This window comes from Hippopotamus amphibius, chromosome 2 (assembly GCF_030028045.1).
Source record: "Hippopotamus amphibius kiboko isolate mHipAmp2 chromosome 2, mHipAmp2.hap2, whole genome shotgun sequence".
NCBI lineage: Eukaryota > Metazoa > Chordata > Mammalia > Artiodactyla > Hippopotamidae > Hippopotamus > Hippopotamus amphibius.
Window position 1 is genome coordinate 70,643,260 of NC_080187.1, and position 18,966 is coordinate 70,662,225.

General features: G+C 42.6%; 1 protein-coding gene across 2 annotated transcripts in view; it reads left to right on the forward strand.

Annotated features, from left to right (window-relative positions):
• Positions 1-1,961: 1,961 nt before the first annotated feature.
• The window catches only part of FRMD3 (FERM domain containing 3), a 280,138-nt gene continuing 263,133 nt past the window's right edge, over positions 1,962-18,966 (forward strand). For both annotated transcript variants that reach the window (XM_057724971.1, XM_057724970.1), the window contains exon 1: positions 1,962-2,108. In XM_057724971.1, the coding sequence (XP_057580954.1) occupies positions 1,962-2,108 (147 nt within the window). The remainder of the gene's footprint in view (positions 2,109-18,966) is intronic.

An 18,966-nucleotide genomic window follows, 5' to 3' on the forward strand; every position in this document is an offset into this window, starting at 1 on the left:
TTTCATACTGGAGTGGAACAGTCTCAGCACTGCCTTCACATATGCACGTGGAGCGTTACAGAGTGCAGACCTGTCCTCCACTGGCCTTGTCTTATCCCAGCTTCTCAGCCACCTGTGAGATGGGCAGAACAAACACAGGTGTGCTCACCTCTGACGCTGAGAAGAGACATAAAGAGACTTTTCCAGGATTCCCAGGGTTTGGCCAGTAGCTGGGCCAAGAATCAAATCCACATCTTCCCAGACTCTCTGTACCCACCTCCCTGTCAAGTCCTGCCCTAATGTTCCTCAGCCCAGGGCAAGAATACACATGGAGGCCCACATACTATTATCTAAATGTTAACAAGCAATAATCAAGCTATCAACTGTTAAATAAAATGTACTCTATCCTCCTATCTTCACAGTCTGGAGTTTCCAGAAGCAAATGCTGAGACTGAATTTGGCCTGCTGGGTATTTATCAGTGATCAATGCAGGGAGGAAACAGGATCAGGCAGAGGGAGGAATCTGACTGCAATGCAGACCCCACGCAAGCCTTAGCCAACCCCACGGGGGTGTCCTAGAGCATATATGGCCCATAAACGTGTATCAGGGTTAGGTGAAATGACTGGGCCATCCCTCCCCACCCCAAGGACAGGGCATAGCTTTGGGTGAGGGGGTCTGTGCAGCTGAAGCAAGAGCTGACAATGGGGCAGTGAGTCCTTCCTCTAACAGACACTCCTTAATAATGACCTGTTCAACTCAGGAAAGGGCAGCAGGGTGAGAGACCCTACCTCTCTTCCTACTTCCGGATGTCCTGCCCTCCACATCCAACCTCTGTCCACCTGCCGCCACAGCTGCTCCTTGGGCCTGTGGGCACACCACACAAGGGCTTGAGCCACCCTGGCAAAGACAGAGGGGCAGAAGACCCCCATCCCCAAAATCCTGCAGGTGGAATCCCAGGATCCCCAGTACCCAGAGATTGGCCTAAAACCGGACAGGGCACACTTCCATTGCTGGGCAACGGGGGAGCAGAAGGAAGTCCCTAAGGGTCCCCCTTAGGGCAGGATAAGGACCCTCTTGCTCCCGTCTAAGGTACTGCTACCAAAGATTGTAGTGAGATGGGAGACAAAAAAGAGAAACTGTTTAAGGAAGGTTCTGAATTTCTTAGAGAAGGAGATTGACTCTCAGTTAATATTAAATAAAATAAAGGCTTACAAAAATCCCCGTGAGTACCAGGGATTGTGACTATTAGCCTTATCGCTGTTGTAGCCGGCCAAGGGCCTCATGTCACTCTCGGGGTTCGCCCTTAGTCCAGTAATCCTCTCCCGAGGTGGAATCCTCCCTGCGGGTATAGGTCAGGCTCGCCCTCCACCCCCCGCCCGCCGCCAGGTCCCTGGGGCCAAGCAGAGCAGGGCGCTGTCGGGCGCGTGGGGGAGCCGGGGCAGAGACGAGCGCGACCCGGAGCCAGGGTGATCGAGGCCGGAGAGGGAGGAGGCTGCCGGGCCCAGCCTGACGCAGAGGCGGCGGCAGCGGCAGAGCAGGCCACTGCCGGGGCGCCCCGGCCACCAGCGCCAGCCCTCTCTCCTTCTGCGACTGCTCCTCTCGCGTGGGAGTGAGTGCGGCGCGCGCCCGCCGGGGGTCGCGGGGCTTGGGCATCCTCGGCAAGCGAGCCCGGGCGGAGGGAGGCGCAGGAGCGCGCGCGAGGGGCGGAGGCTAGGGAGCCGAGGGAGGGGAGCGAGGAGAGGGAGGGGAGCGAGGAGAGGGAGGGGAGCGAGGAGAGGGAGGGGAGCGAGGAGAGGGAGGGACCCGCCCGCCGCGCCCCGGCCGCTCGGCATGTGTGGCCGCAGGCGCCCGTCGCCGCTGCTGTCCCGGAGCTGAGCCGCGCCCGGGTGTCCAGGACGGTGCGTGCGCGAGTGTGTGTGTCCTCACGGGCGAGCGCTGCGCCGGCTCCGAGCCTCCCGCTCGCTTCCCCGGGCCGCGGTGCATGTTCGCCTCCTGCCACTGTGTGCCGAGAGGCAGGAGGACCATGAAAATGATCCACTTTCGGAGCTCCAGCATCAAATCGCTCAGCCAAGAGATGAAATGCACCATCCGGCTGCTGGACGACTCGGAGATCTCCTGCCACATCCAGGTGCTGGGGCGAGGGAGCAGACTACGCGAGGGGCACAGTACTGGGGGGCCTCTGCGGGTGGGCGTGTGCTGGCAGCGGCAAGGAACCCACCCGCGGGCCTGCTAGAAAGCCAGATCTCTCTTCCTTCGTCCCCTGAGACTGGGAGCTCTATCAAGGGATGGGGGCACTGTCCCCCGCCGGCATCAGGCGCGCGTTATCCGTTCCCGGGGCCCCTTCCTCTGGTTTATATGCTGCGCTCACTTCTCGCTGAACCTAGGCTGGGGGCGCAGGGCAGCTGCCTCCTGGGGACCTCTAGCTCTGTTCCCTACCCTGACGGAATATGTGAGTTCCGAGAGCCGAGAGGGGTACCTGCATGTCGTCCACTCTTTCTTCCTCCCTTCCTCCACGTGGAGAATGCACGCACCAGCCTGGGTTCACTCATTTCTTTCTCCGGCGCCCGGGCTCCGAAGGTGCCCTCAGTCCCAGCGACCTGCTCCCGCTCTCTGCTTCCCCTCTACCGGTGGCCTTTACTTCTTAGCGTGGGGCGGCGGCGAAGTTTCCCGGGAGTGAGAGAGGCCAGGCAGCCCCGGGCTCCAGCCTTGAAGGATGGGGCGCGTGCTGCGCGGACTGGAGCTACCTCGAAAGGACTCGTGTGAAATCTGAGTGTTTCAGAGACAGGAAAAGGGCTGTGAAGCCGGCAGGGAGGGAACCCTGCAGGACCTGGGTCCCAGGAAAAAGCCCCCTTTGGGATATTTGTGGAGATTTGTTCTCATACAAGTTGGAGAAGGCCAGAGTTGTTTGGGAGAAGGCAGCTTTGCTGGCAACCCCATCCTCGGGTAGTAAGTGCTTTGGGGCTTGCAGGAGATCTAGAGTGAGCTGCAGTGGTCTCTCATTCTCTCTCTCTTTGTGTATACTTTTAGTGCATGTATAGCAGGGATGTGCCGTCTCCCAAGACCTACTCAGGGCACACAACCTGGAAAAGTCATGTCAGGGTTCAGCACTATTAGCTTCTGACTTTTAAATCTATGTACTTATCTGTGGGATTTCCTCTTCTCACCTACTGCAGTCTTGGAGCTCCAGGACTGAGTGAGCTGTTTTTAAAATACTGGGCACCCTACCTGGTTCTGGTGAGAGATGAATGGGAGCAGCATCTCCCAGTGGCAGGAATCTGCCTCTGGACTGTGTTAACCAAGAATGAATGAATGAACGAATGAGTGAATGAATGAGTGGTCCTTCCCTTTTTTCTTCTCTTGTGGGAGTTTGTGACATGGGGACAGTGACCGCTAATTTGTAAGCTGACAACTGGATAAGTTTCAAGGCAGGAATGTGGTGCCCCTTGACCTCCCAGGAAAGTAGGCTCCCACTGACTTTTCTGGAGGATCTTGAATTTCATTCTGAGCTAAATACTGCTGCTAAACTTAATAATAAAAGGATTAGCAGGATAGGCAGTTTTTCTGCTGCCACTGGGTTGCACAGAAACATTTGGCGTGTACTGTCTTGTGATTCAGAGGCAGTAGTTTGTTCATTTTGCTTTAAGTCCTAAGGTGGGTGTACAAGAACTTTAACCCGTATTGAATATGTAGATAATGAAGGGGCCAGTGGCAGAGAGTGGGGCTGTAGAGTTCTCCCGGGCTCTCTCAGCCCTCTGTCTGCCCTGTTCTGTCCCACTTGGAATTGACACCACTGACTTTTTTCCCTTTGAGAGGAGGAAGTCTTCCTTAGAATAGATAAACAGTCCCCAAAGGACATGTATGTGTTGTCCGGTGTTCTGGGAAACAATAAACTGTAGCCAGTCTAATAATAATTTGGAATGTTAGAGTTTGTATGGCCCAACTGATGCCAAAGAGGTTAAAATGCTATGTTCCAAAATGTTGATTTTGGCATTGCTTAAGAAAATCAAATGTTTTCTTTGGAGGCACATCTGCCCCCAAATGGTGATTATCATCTAACCAATTAAAAAGAATTAAAAGATTTTATTTTGATAAGTTTGGACCTTATACCTTACTAGAATATTTCAACCCAGAAATTGATATTGCATTTCTGAACATAAGGTCACAAAAAACTTTTCATTTTTTTAGGGTGAGGACAAAATGGTTTTTTTTTTTGTTTGTTTTTTTTTTAAAGAATCTTTTGGAGTCACCAGTACATGCCCTGGGGAGTCCATCTGTCTTTCCTTTTTTGCTGGCCTTTTTCCTCTATTCCAGGGAATCACAAAGTTAAGAGTGTATAGATTGTTACACAGATCTTCCTTCTGTAACCCACATAAAATGTGAGTTATGGATTTTTTTTTTTTTTGCCAAACAGTAGCTTTTAAATACTCTTTTCCAAATTTATATAATTTGGGTGGTTATTGACAAAGAAAACTTTCATACAAACAATGTAATGGCTCAGTTGTCAGCAGCCTGATGGCCAGTTCCAGTAGGAGATGCCAAGAGTCACTTGCTCTGTCTCTTCATAAGGTATAAGATGCTGTCTCATTATGTCATTTGCATGTGAATGTTTACGTGGAGTGGAAGAGGAATTCCAACTGGATAGGGAGCAAAGGGAGAGTCTAGGGCACCAGACAGAGGCCAGGGGACGGGAAGGAGTTGCTGAATGTTCCCTTACGGGGCTTTTCCAACTGAGCCAATCCTTGACGTTTGGAGACTGTGGAAGGACATGGCTTAGCTCTCACCTCTTTCATCCAGTCTTGCTGCTTCAAGTAGAGTGGAGTCCTAGCCATCTCCCCCATTCCATCCACGTTTGCAGATGCTGGCAGGGTATTCAAAACTCCTTCTAATGAGCTTGTCATTTTTAATACTGACTTTTATTGAGTAAAATGTAGACTTTTCACATTATTCTTTAGCAAATCCTGGTAAATATGGTTGCTATTATGGGAATTGGCTGGAAATTTGTATTTGTATTTGAACAGAAATCCTGGCACTGTGCCTAGCGTGTAGTAGGCACTTAATTGTTATTTATAGATGTAGATTGAATAATTTCCATCTGGGTTGTTAAATTCATAAGGGTAGAAACTTTTGTTGTGGTTGTTGTTGTTCTTCAAGGAGTCCTCAGTACCCAGAGCAGAACCTGGCTTATAGGTGTGTTCAATAAACACTTGTTGAATGAACGAATGCTACCGGCCCAGTATTTAGTGTAGCTCATTACCTGTCAGCATGAGGGTAGCATGACAGCATTGGATTGGGAATCAGAAATACATGGTTTAGTTGTGTTATCACCCAGTCGTGTGACACTGAGTGAGTCATTTGACATTTGGAATCAATGTTTCTTCTTTTGTAAAATAAGGAAGTTGGGTTAGAATGGATGGCTCCAGTTTAAAAAGTCTATAGTGTAACTATTACCTAGACCAATTACCTTTGAGTAAAACACTGCAGTTGACAGAAAATCTCATGTGATTTTCATTCCTCTCCTGTGTTATCTCCATTTTATGATTATTTTAATGAGTGTTATCTCAATTTTACAAGTGTAGAAAATGAAGTTCAGAGAGATTAGGCAACTTGAGTCACCTGGCAAGTAAGTAGATTGGAAGCTATGTCATTCAACTCAGAATCTAGAGTCCTTTCTTCTCTGCAGCTGCCTCCTGAGACTTGAGAATTAGGATGCTATAGGCTGCAAATAAGAGAGTAACCAAGTTAATGTGGCTTAAATAATAAAGACACATTATCTTACCTGATGAAGTTCAGAGGTAGAGTAGCTTCAGAGTTGTTCAGCAGCTCTGCATGGACCCAGGTGCTTTCCACCTTTCAACTCTGCCTCCTCAACACATCACCTTTGTCATTCATAGTCCTGTTTATAAGGTGGCTGCAGTAGTTCTGAATGTCAGTCAGGTACTAAAACATCCACCATAGAAGAGGTGGTATTTCCTCCTGCACTTCGTTGTACTGTGGAGGAACACCATTCCTGGAGGCCCCCTTCAGTCTTCCCATCAGATCCCATTCACCAGGATTGGATCCTATAACCATGACTTAGCTGCAAAAGAGTCTAGAAATGAGTACATTTGGTATCTGCACTCTTCACTGCCTATAATGGGAGGTGGGCTTTGACATCATGGAAGCAATGCAGAGGTATGTGTGTGTACGCGTGTGTGTGCGCATGTGCGTGTGTGTGTGTGTGTATGTGTGTGTACGTAGGTGGGGGGTGGGGAACTGCTGTTGGCTAAGCAAGCGGTAGTGTCTTTCAGAATAGGTGAAACTGAGTTACAATTACTGTTACAGTAAAACTGTCAGGAAACTTTAATAAGATGTTAGCTAAGCCATGGCTTATTTTAGGCAATATTTGTATGATCAAATTCCACAAGAAAAATTATCGGATAGTTCTTTGTAGTTTGTGTTGTTAAATATCAGTTCAGTCCTGACTGAGCTGGTGGGTTCTGTGCAGCTACAAGCCATCTCGTGTGGAGCAGGCATCTTTCCTTTTGTTGAAGTGGCAGTATGGCAAAGTGATTGAGAGCTTATGTTCTGGAGTGCTACTTGCCTGGGTTTGAATCCTGGCTCTACCATTGACTAGCCAGGTAACTATGGGCAAGTCACTTTACCTCTCTGGGTCTCAGTTTTCTCATCTGTAAAGTAGGGGTAATAATGGCACACCCTCATTGGCTTGTTGTAATGATCAAATGTGTAATATATGCCAAGTGCTTAGTAACTGGCCCACAGTAAGTGCTGAAAGCATATTGACTGTTGTCTTACTATTTTTTAAAATATTTATTTATTTATTTGGCTGTACCGGGTCTTAATTCCGGCATGGGGGATCTTTTAGTTGCGGCATGAGGGATCTAGTTCCCTGACCAGGGATTAAACTCAGGCCCTCTGCATTGGGAGTGTGGAGTCTTAGCCACTGGGGACGTCCCTGTTGCCTTACTATTATGTGAAGGTTTATTGGATTTAATCCTAAGTAGTAGGAAGGCTTTGGCTTGGAATCTAATGTCTTTAAGCCCAAACTCCATCACTTTCTAATTGCGTAAGACCTTAAGGTGTGTCAGTGGGCCTCTTGTTTTTTAATCTGTGAAATTGGCATAATTCCTCAGTTGCTAATCTCTATTAAGTTGTTGAGATGATGTCTATAAAAGCAGGTTGTAAATGTTAAAACATCACCCAAATGTAGAACACTATGCTAATTAATTTAGTTGGAAAAAAAAGAGTAGTTTACTCTGTCCTGAGTTTCTTATCTGTTGGGACAGGAATTGGATGGTCACATGCAAACATACATATGTGCTAAATATCAGGCCCTATGATGATCCTGCTGGTGAAATCCAAGCTAGGTCCAGCTGACAGCCACACCTTTTCTGCTAGTAGGGACGATCCAACACGTTTCTCTATCAAACTCATCTAGACTGCCATCCAGAGTACAGTGAAGATAAGACACAAAAGGAATAGAAGAGAGAGACAGTTTGTTAAATACTGTGGTCTAGCTCTGACGTGTTTAGGCCTAGATTACATGGGCTGGCTCTTTGTATTAAGTATATTCTGACAAAAAAGTAATGTTATTTCAATGGTCTGCTAAGATCTTATCTCTTGATGTCCTCAAAGCAAAGGCAAAGTGTATTGACTGTGGGGAGAATGTAATACTGTTAGCTCTGCATCATTTGGACAGAATATCTGCTGGGTGCTTTTAACTAACAAATTCAATTCAAACTGGCTTTAACATTAAGGATACTTACTGGATCACATGAATTGGAAGTCATGATTTAAGTAAGGACCTAATCCAAGGACCACCCTGCCTTTTTGTGAGGCTTTATCTTCAGGCTGATAGTGAAATGGTTAGAGTAGTTCTAGTTCTCACATTTTCATGGAACACCATCCAGAGGAAGAGGAAAACCACTTCCAACTCAGCACTCCAAGCAAAAGTCCTGCAGTCATTCTGATCAGACCTCCTGGGTCACATGCCTACCCTGAACAGTGAGTGTAATCAGTAGAAGGAAATAGGCTGATTAGCCTAAGGTGACCAGAACCTGACCCTGGGACTCAGAGCAGAATCGACTTTCTTCCTGGTTATGGTCTGCATGGAGATGTCAGTGCGTAGAAACCAGGGCTCTATTTTGAAGGAGGAGGCAGGAGGAGGGGATGGCTGCTAGGAAGTTAACCATACTATATGCTTTGTTTGTCTGGGTCAGTGATTCTCAAAGTGTGTTCTGGGGACCCCTGGGAGTCCCTGAGATCCTCTCAGGGGGTCTATGAGGTTCAAAGTATTTTCAAAATAATACTAAGATGTTGTTTGCCTCTTTTGGGTAAAAGAGTTTTATTGAGATATAATTTACATGCCATAAAATTCACCCACTGAAAGTGTACAGTTTCAAGATCTTCACAGAGTTGTTCAACCATCACCAGAATCAATTTTGGAACATTTTCATCATCCGCAAAAGAAACCCTATGCCCTTTAGTAGTCACATTCCCCTTCCCCTTAAACCTCCCAGCCCTAGGTTACCACTAATCTACTTTCTGTCTCTATAGATTTGTCTGTTGTGGCCATTTGATAAAAATGAAATCACACAATGATCTTTCGTGTCTGGCTTCTTTCACTTAGTGTAATGTTTGCAAGGTTCATCTGTGTTATAACATGTATCAGGATTTCTTTCCTTTTAATTGCTGAATAATATTCTACTGTATAATAGATCACAGTTTATCAGTTCATCAGCTGATGAAAATTTGGGTTGTTTCTGTTTTTTGGCTTTTATGAAGAATGTTGCAGTGAATATTCCCGTAAAAGTTGCCATTTCTCTTGGGTATATACCTGGGAGTGAAATTACTGGGTCATATAGTAACTGTTTAATCTGTGGAATTGAACAGTTTGCCAAACTGTTCTCCCAAGCAGCTGCACCATTTTACATTTCCACCAGCAGTGTATAAGGGTTTGCGTTTCTCCACATCCTTACCGACACTTGTTGTTATCTATTTGATTATAGCTATCTTAGTGAGTGTGAAGTGGTATCTTATTGTGGTTTTGACTTGCATTTCCTTGATGCTAATGATGTTGAACATCATTCCATGGGCTTATTGGCCATTTGTATATATTCCTTGCAAAACTGTCTATTTGGATCCTTTGCCCATTTAAAATTTGAATTGTCATTTTATTATTGAGTTCTAATAATTCTTTATATATTCTGGATACAGACCCTTCATTTAATAAGTGATTTACAGATATTTTTCCTATTCTGAGGATTGTCTTTTTACTCCGATGGTGTCAAAATTTTAAAAATTTTGATGAAATCCAACTTATCTATGTTTTCTTTTGTAGCTTGTGATTTTTGTGTCATAGCTAACTATTGCCTAAACCAAGGTCATGAGACTTATACTTCTGTTTTCTTCGAACAGTTTTATAGTTTTAGCTCTTACTTTTAGCTCTTTGACTCATTATTTTATTGATATGTGATTCACATACCATAAAATTTCACCATTTTAAAGTGTAAAATTCAGTAGATTTAGTATATTCACAAAGTTGTACAACCATCACCACTAATTCCAGAACATTTTCATCATCCCCCAAATAAAACTGTACCCATTAATAGTCACTCCCCATTCAACCCATTTTGAGTTAATTTTTGTATATGATATAAGGTAGAGGTCCAACTTGATTCTTTTGCATGTAGGTATCCAGTTGTCCCAGCGCCATTTGTTGAAAAAAAGAATTTTCTATTTGTCACTCTTGTTGAGATGTTGATTGCCTTTTTCACTTTCATTCTCTCATAAGTATACAGTGGAGTTTTCCAGAGGCTGCATGATATGTGATATCAGAACACATTGACTGTAGAAGCAGATGTGAGAATCCAGCTGTCTTCTATTGATCCAGACAGTAAAGATATTTGCAAAAATGTAAAAAGCACTGCTTTTCTCACTAAATCAGTTTTTTATTTTGTAAAATGAAGTTGTTTTTCATAAAAGCATGCTATTTATGTTAATATGCAATGGGTTTATTATTATTTTTAAATGAATCAATGATTGAATATTTGAAAAAATTATCAGCAGATATTCAGATATACAACCCAAATAAAAAAGTTCTGTCGATCTTCAATAGTATAAAGGAGTTTTGAGGCCAACAAGCTCAAGAATTGCTGGTTTCTTTGACTATCAATTTACTGAACTTCCTGAAAAATTAAAAAAAAAAAACGTAAGTAAAACAAAATAGAACTCCCATGTATCTTGGGCCTCCAGGATTGCAAGTTACAAGTACTTGAAATGATGTCAATTAAATAAAAAACTCAGTTGTACATGGAAAATGTGTATATGGATATTTGGGATTCTTAGTACTAACCATATACCTCTGTGTGTGTGTGTGTTGCAATATTAAGAGTAGAAGATCAAGGGCAGGCTCTGTTGTCGTAAGTATTTCCCAATTGCACTTGCTCTCCAGCTGAATCTTGATTTTTTTCAACTCTAATAATTAGATAAAGCCTTGTCTTACTTTGAGAACCCTCTTTTGATTATGGAAAAGGTACACCAACAATGCATTAAGTGTTTAACATGTAAACTGCTTGAATCAAGCCCATCAGTCACTGAATTCTTAAGTTGTTACTTCTTTTTTCTGAGTGGGCATTTTGGGAACTCTTAAAAACATGGCAGGAATGGAAATATCAGAATTTGTTCCACGGAGAATCTAATATGAGATCCACATGTGTGAGTGATAGGCATTCAGTCGCTAGCACGGTCCGCTCTCAGTTCCCACTTTGTGTGGGGAAGGAGTCCAGTTGCTCCTCATGTGAAATAGCAGAGGGCTAGATGTGGAGTCCAGAGATGGGGAAAAATGGGGTTACAATCAGGAGCCATTAGGACAGGTTTTGCAGCTGAGGTTTGAACTTAATTCAGGCTAAAAAGAGTTGGTGTTCTGCTCTTGGGAGGGATGTGTAAATGCTTCTAAGTCTCTGATGTTCACGTGGATCTTCTGTGCTGTTATTAAAATGCATATTCTGATTCAGGAGGTTCTGCCGAGGGCCCTGAAATTCTGCATTTCTAACAGGCTTCCAGGTGATGCTGATGCTGCTGTTCTGTGAACCACACTTGCAATAGTAAGGTGTTCGTGGAATTTATTGTAATAATATTCTTAATTTCCCTGAATGTGGGGACTTTTTGGCCCTTGGCTCCCTAGATAATACCTCACCTGGCACATTTCCCTCAGTAGAGGTTCAGTGAATGTTTGAGTGAGCGAGTGAAGGAATAAATAAAGAAATCCATCCAGGTGTGTCTATCGCGATAGACAGAAGTGCTGATTAGACGTTGATGCTGGGGATGAAATGATTCCTTTTGACTCCCCACCCCAGCCAAATCAAGAAACTGTTTTTCAAACAGGATTTCCTATGATGACCAATCTGATGAAGCGTTGAACGTCTGTGAGGGCCCAGAGTTAATGAGAGAATTCTTGTCCCTCTGGGCCACACTTCCCACTCTTGCTTTCCTGTATCCTGGAGTCCTGGTGGCATTGTGGAGGAACACTGGCAACTTCTTGGCACAAACGAATCATTGTGTATAAGCCAGCAGTGCCTGGAAGTTCCCAGAGGCATAGGGGTCCCAGCTGTTCTCACTTTTAGAAGTGGCCTTGGGGAACAGTGACCCCAGAGGACAGTGAAAAATGCATTTGAGGTGTAACATAAGCTCTGGAGCTGTTTGTTTGGTGACTGCCCTGAAGGTGTGGGAGGGAAGTGAGAGGATCACTTTGGAAAAAAATGAAGTTCATTCTAAAAGGGAAGAACTTTAGTACAGATCACACAATCATGTTTTTCAAAGGTGAATTAATGACGTTTTTTGAAATAACATCAATCTTATTCAATAAACATTTAAAAAAATCTTCTATATGCCAAGCCCAGAGCTGGGAACTAGAGATAAAAAGAAAATAAGATCAGACGTCAAGAGGTTCATAGTCATTTGGAGGAAGAGAGACAAGATAGTGATTCAAGGACGAAATGACAGATGTAGGGACAGGTATATGTGGGTGGAGGACCAAGAGGACACATCTGTATCAGACTGGGACATCAATCAGTATCTCTGGTGTAGATGAATCTTGATTAATAATCAAAGGACAAGTGGAAATCAGTTCTTTGAAGAAGGGGAAAAGGCATTCCAAACACGGTGAGCCTTTGCTGGGTGTAAAACCATGGGCATGAAACAGCATAATCGTGTGTGGAAATGAGGGAAGAGAGAGTCTGGGATTACTCCCAGGTGGCTGGTTTCAGTGACAGGAGTCATGGGGATACCAATCCAGTACTGCCACAAATTTTGGGGACTCACTGGAAAATGAAAATATGAGGCCCCCTTGTTAAAAAATTGTTAAGAATTTCAAGATCACCATAATAGACCATTAAACCAAGTGTGGGGTCCTTCTTAGCATGGATCCCATACCCATGAAGCTGGCCCTGAGAAGACAGAATAAAGGAGAAGCAGATTAGGGGAGGAGATGTCAAGTTTGGGCATGCTAACTTTGCGGTACTTGTAGGGTACCTGAGTGGAGAATTCCTGGTAGCCAGTTGGAAATAAGGAGTGAAAGTCAGCAGAGAGATCTGGTGTGGAGACACAGTTAAGAGAGCCCTTAGTATTCATGCAAGTGGTGGTAGAAAACATGTGGTATGAATGAAACTATTATGATGGGTCTTCCTTTTTTGTCTGTCTTTCTGCTTGGGGGCATCCTTGTAGATCAAACCAATGGAGTTTGAGCTTCGGAATTCTTTCCAAGAGCCCTTGATCATTTTCCCTTTGTTTGGCAATTCCCACCTGAATGAGAGCTTCTCCATTTTCTTCTGCAAATAGGGCAACCAATCCAGAGTTCTCTGGAAGAGCACTTTCCTTCTCTTAATTCTCATTTTCAAGCTTGGACTAACAAATGAAAAAAAGTCCTCTCCCAGCTGTAAGGCTCTGAGTTACAAAGCATAGGATTTTCACTCTAGGGAAGTTATCCTTTGAGGCAGTGTCGTGAACATTAAATAGATCTTGCATTTCAAAATGCTATCAACATGGTACAAAATTGAAGTACACATGTCATGAGGAGCAACTATGCAAGTTATACTGCAATAATTTATCTTTTGCTTAATATTTATTTATGTCTCAGATATCTGCAATGGCAAATTTTGTTTTCTATTTAGTTTCCAGGAGATTATTGTGAATGTTGATTAAAATAAATTCAAGTTCTGTAAAATCCCTCAAAGAAATGATTTAATGTTAGTAACATAATGACCTGGATCTTAGATATAAAACAGAGCTGAATATATCTATTATTATGCTAAGTTTTGGAATATGATTATTCTATACTAGGGGAAAGCAATTAGCATATTAACAGATTACGGTTTGGTTTATTACCTCTCACCTCAGAAGCAGAATTTGTTGCTTTAAGGTACTATGCCTTGATGGTGAATGTTAGTCTGGAAAGGATTGACTGAATCGGGGCCTTCACATACAAACTATGAAAATTCAAATGCAATGTCACTTACTCGTGGATTGATAATTAAAATAAGCAGTCTTAAAAAAAATCAGTAACTAATTAGCCTTATTAATAGAAGAGGACAAAAGCCTAATAATAAGTTGGCTCATAATTCTTCCTTGATGTTACTAGCTGATGTTATTTTTTGGGGCTGGTCTATACACACATAACTGCCCATTGTTCTGAAAATAATGCTAGTCTTTGTGATCTTTATCCATATGTAGGTGTCATCTACAATGTTTTGATGATGCGAATTTATTGGTTTTTTGTTTAGCAGCATCCTTTCTCTCTGCTCATATGCCTCTTGATATGAGGTAAAGACTTGAGTGGTATGCTCATACTGCGTATTAGCTAGTTGATTAAGTTGAGATCCAGAGGTGTGATTTGCCCAAAGTTGCCTGTTTAGCAAAATTAGGATGGTGCATGGTGTCTTGGGTTATAGATTTGCTCCTTCTACACTACATACTACCATTATTTTGATTTTGAATCTTCCCTGGTAGTACAAATGATATAATTCTTTCCCATTGACAGCTGTTAATAGCACAAGGGAAAAACCTCACATTGACCACATTTTGGGGTAAAGAAAAGTATAATGGTGTCTTAGAACTGTCATCTAAGGATGTGGTTTTAGTTCTTCTCTTTCTTTAGTCAATATGTGGCTCAGTGTACATCCAAATGAAAATTGCCATCAATTGATCAGGTATTTATGAATATTTTGGCATCTAACATTCCTAGATAATTGAAAGATATCGTTCCTTTCCCTTTACATGTTTGGCATGGTACAGATATCGCTTGTATTTTGAACTTTCAAAGTAACTTTCAAAAAATTACAAAGGAAAAAAAAGAGGAAGGATGATGTCATAGAATTGTCTATCTTCTGCGGTAATTTGCCTTGTAGCTTCGAGATGGACTCTGGAAGTCAAATTCTTAGCAATCCCAGGCCATAATATTTAGAAGATTTCTAGAAAAAATATGAAAATAAAGTTTTTGTTTAGGCACTAGCTACATTCTTGTCAGGCTCTCTTTGTTTTGAAGGCTTAGGTAGAAGAGTAATAAAATCTCTGGAGTCAGGGGTGGAAAAAACATTTCACACCACCTGGAGCCTTGTCAAGGATAACTTCACCTCTTGTGTTCCCAGACCTCAAGGGAGATGTATTTCTGCTGAGGGATCATGGCGGTGGGGGGTGGGGGCACCTTGAATGATGCCTTTTGTCTCCACATTTGGAGACAGACTTTCTCCACCAGATGTAGATGGCACCTTCTTGGTTCAGTGCTGATTAAAAGAAAAAAAGGAGGAAAAGTTGTACAGTAATTCAAGGGCAGCCACGAAGTCTGAGTTTGCAGCGCCAGCAGCAGTGTGGTAATTTGAGAATAGCAAATTAGAAGAACAAAGCAGATTTTAATCATACGCCACAGAGAGGAAGGTGGTTTAGGTTTATCTCCAAATTGTACCTCCATTAGAGAAAGGGAGGTTTTTAACGCTATAATCCAATATTTATTGTTAAAGATTTCTTTGTTTCTTTCCTCCAGTGCTTTAGTATACTCACTGTGTGGGAAATGCCAGCCTTTTTCCCATCAATGTAGTCAGCAGTTGTTCAATATGAAGCATTTTCTTGATGTTATTGGAAATGAGGAGAGAGAGAGAGACAGAGAGAGAGAGAGAGAGAAAGAGGGAAACAGTGATTTTGAGATTCAAGATCTTTATCCTTTAGAGATTTTAGTCTGAAGGCAAAATTGTCCCCTCCCATCCTTTTCATCCATCCATCCATCCATCCGTCCATCCATCCATTCATCTGTCAACCCATCCACCTATTCCTCCACTCATCCATCCAGTTGACATTTACTGAACACCTCCCTTAAGGACTGGTCTGGGTACCAAGATTAAAAGATAAATAAGAATATGATCCTTTCCAGTCTGGTAGAGAAGACAGACACATAGACAGATTCAAGGTGATACTATTAGTTTGAAGAACACTAGGATATTATTGGAGCACACAGAGAAACCAAGGTATCACTTGGGGGAAGGTGTAACCCTCCTTTAATCTCTAGTCACCCTCTTCCAAAGTCACTACTCCTCAAAAGGATATTCTTTGAAATGGATCACCTATATTTTCTTACTCCCATTTAAATGCGAATAAGAGTGTCTTGAAGAACTTCGCTCTTCTTCTTGCAAATATCTCAGCAAAAATTGTACCTTGCTATACAATGTGATTTCAAGAGAAGTCACACACCCCGTTCCCTGCTTTCTACCAGATTTTCACCCTCGAAGTGTTTCCTATATAGAAATTCTGGAGCAGCCACTGGGGCTCTTAATGCAGCCTGGGAAGGACAGGGAAGATTTTTCTGGAGGAGATCATGCCTTAGATGAGTTTTAAAGAAAAAGTAAGCATTGTCTGGCCACCAAATTGGGGGAGTGTGTTGAGAAGGTGTATATTTAGGGAAAGAAGGGCTTCTGGCAGAAGGCTGTGCATAGGCAAAGAGAAATGCATTGATTTTATATGTCAACAGAGAGGTCCATAAGATGCAGTGGGGAGTTGGCAATTATCTGCTCAGACTGTGCAGACAATGGAGTGGACAGCTGGAGTCTAGAAAACGATATTGGCTACTGTTCCCTACAGAATAATTAGGACAACCCCACTGAGGCGTGGCTTGTACGGTTCAATGACCATCGCCAGTGTTTTGCAGGGCCAGCGTGGCTACACTTCCAGAGAGAGCGGCAAGATGCATGGAGTGTTTTATCTCAGGCACCGCTCTGAGGAGCACTGGAGTTTTCAAGTTCTTAGTTGAAGTTTTAAACTTTTATGTGCTGTTGGGGATGGTGATGATACCATGACTTGTGACCTTCAATGATGAAGCAAATCTTTCTTAATTACAGATCAGGAAATTGACAAGCTTTTCCAAAGCAACTCATCCCTTTAACCTGTTAGGGTAGTCCTAAGCCCAGCCAGAGAGGGCCTAGTGGAAGTGGTTGTGGGAGCTTCTGGAAATAAGTGCTGAACAGAGGTGAGAGGAATTGAAAAAGGCCTCCTTCTGCACTTTAGATCAGTAGAATCTTTGTGATGATGAAACTGTTCTAGATCTGTGCTCTCCAGTTTGGTAGCTGCTAGCTTCATGCGGCTGTTGAGCACTTAAAATGTGACTAGTGTCACTGAGAAACTGAATTGTCAATGTTATTTAATTTAGTTCATTAAAATCTAAATTTAAACAGTTACCTGTGCTAGAGGCTGTCATACCGGAGAGCATAGCATTAGCCTCTGAATGGTGATTAACTCTTGAAGGAGAGAGGAATTGAGAGTCAGGGTGGGGAGTAGCATGGGAAAACTTTCCTGCTTTTCTCTGTATACTTCTGTACCATTTGAACTTTTGGTAAGCATGTGTTACTTTTGTATTTTTAAAAACTATAACACTCTGGAAAAGGCAAACTATAGTGACCGTAAGAAGATGAGTGGTTGCTTGGGGTAGGAGAAGGAGGGATGTATAGACAAAGAGCACAGAGTATTTTTAGAGCAGTGAAACTATTCTATATGGTACTATAATGGTGGATACCTATTACTATAAATTTGTCCAAACCCACAGAATGTATAAAATCAAGAGCGAACCCTAATGTAAACTCTGGACTTTAGAGTATAATGATATATCAGTGTAGGTTCATCAGTTGTAACACATGTACCACTCTGGTGCATGACACTGATATTGGAGGAGACTCTGCATATATGGGGGACAGGGCAGTATATCTCTGTACCTTCTGCTGAATTTTGCTGTGAACCTAAACTGCTCTAAAAATAAAGTCTATTTAAACAGAAAAAAAATAAGACTTTTGGAGAAGAAATATGTGGCTTTATTCTCAGGATTTAGAAAGTTGGAAAAGATTTTAGTTTTTAGCCTGCATCTTTCTCAGGGAGCATCTGAAATCCAGAGAAGAGAAGACTCAATTAACCTGGTGAGTGACAGAGGGCTAGGACCCAGGCATCCAGATTTCCATTTTCACAGTTCTTTCAACTTCATGATAAGGCATTGTTTATGTGAGCTTGGTTAATGTTGCTATGTTTTTTTCTGTGTACCTAGAAATAAGTGACATGTCATGATTTAAGTTCAAATTCAGCGCTTCATTGATGGTATATAGGAAAGAGATTGATTTTTTTATGTTAACCTTGTATCCTGTGACCTTGCTATAATCTCTTATTAGTGCAGGAGTTTTTTTTTTTTTTTGTCAATTCTTTCAGATTTTCTACATAGATAATCATATCATCTGTGAACAAAGACAGTTTTATTACTTCTTTCTCAATCTGTGTACCTTTTCTTCTTTTTCTTGCCTTATTGTGTTAGCAATGACTTCTAGTATGATGTTGAAAAGAAGTGGTGAGAGGGGACATCCTTGCTTTGTACCTGATCTTAGTGGGAAAACTTTGAGTTTCTTACCATTGAGGGCGATATGAACTGTAGGGTTTTTGTAGATTTTTTTTATCAAGTTGAGAAGGTTCCCCTCTATTTCTAGTTTACTGAGAGTTTTTATCATGAATAGGTACTGGATTTGTTAAATTCTTTTTCTGCATTTATTGATATGATCATGTGATTTTTCTTTTTTAGTTTGTTGCTGTGATGGATTACATTAATTGATTTTTGAATATTGATCCTACCTTACATACCTGGGGTGAATACCACTTGATTGGGTCATCTAATGATTTAGACAAAAGAAATTAACTCCTAATACTCTTCATTATTGCTAAATAAACAGCATCTCTCAAATCAGTTATTCACCCCCCCCATCATTTATTTTGGAGATAATAACTTTTCTCTTTAATAATTACTATAGAGCACATAGTAAAAATTCAAATAATACAAAAGATTCTTTAATAAAAAATAAATGCTCTTGCAACACCAGACCTCAGATGCACTCCTCAGAGGCCACCTCTCTCCACAGATTGTTTTTGGTACATCCTTCCAGAATTTTCTATATCCTTTCAGAAAACGGTAATGACTTCCTTTTGTTAGGGACTAATAACAACCCTATTGAGGTGTAGTTTGTATGGGCCAAGTGACCTGGAGAGTTGTTTTATAGGGCTACACTTCGAGAACTAGAGGTAAGATGCATTGGGTTTTTGTCTCAGGCTCTGAATGCCTCCAGAACTGTTGGGGTCCACTTGATGTTTCTCTAAGCTCCTTTATGCTCTTTGGTTGGCTTGTATTTGTGCTGGATGACTGATAGTCACATCCTGGTTTTGGGGGGAGTGTCCTCACTGCTTCCATTGTATCATTTTATTTTCTTCCTTGTAGTGTGACTGGAATAAACGAAGAACCCATCCGTGCTCTTCCCCTTCTCTGCTCACCTCTGTGTCTTGCAGACTTAGGATGTCTTCAAAGAGGACCTTTCCTCCCAAAGGCCCTGTTTAAAATTCCACTCTCTCAGTGATGTGTGAAGAACAGTCAGAGACGCTGAAAGACATTTGACGTGTGAGATTCCTTCCAGGGAATAGTGACTTACTTA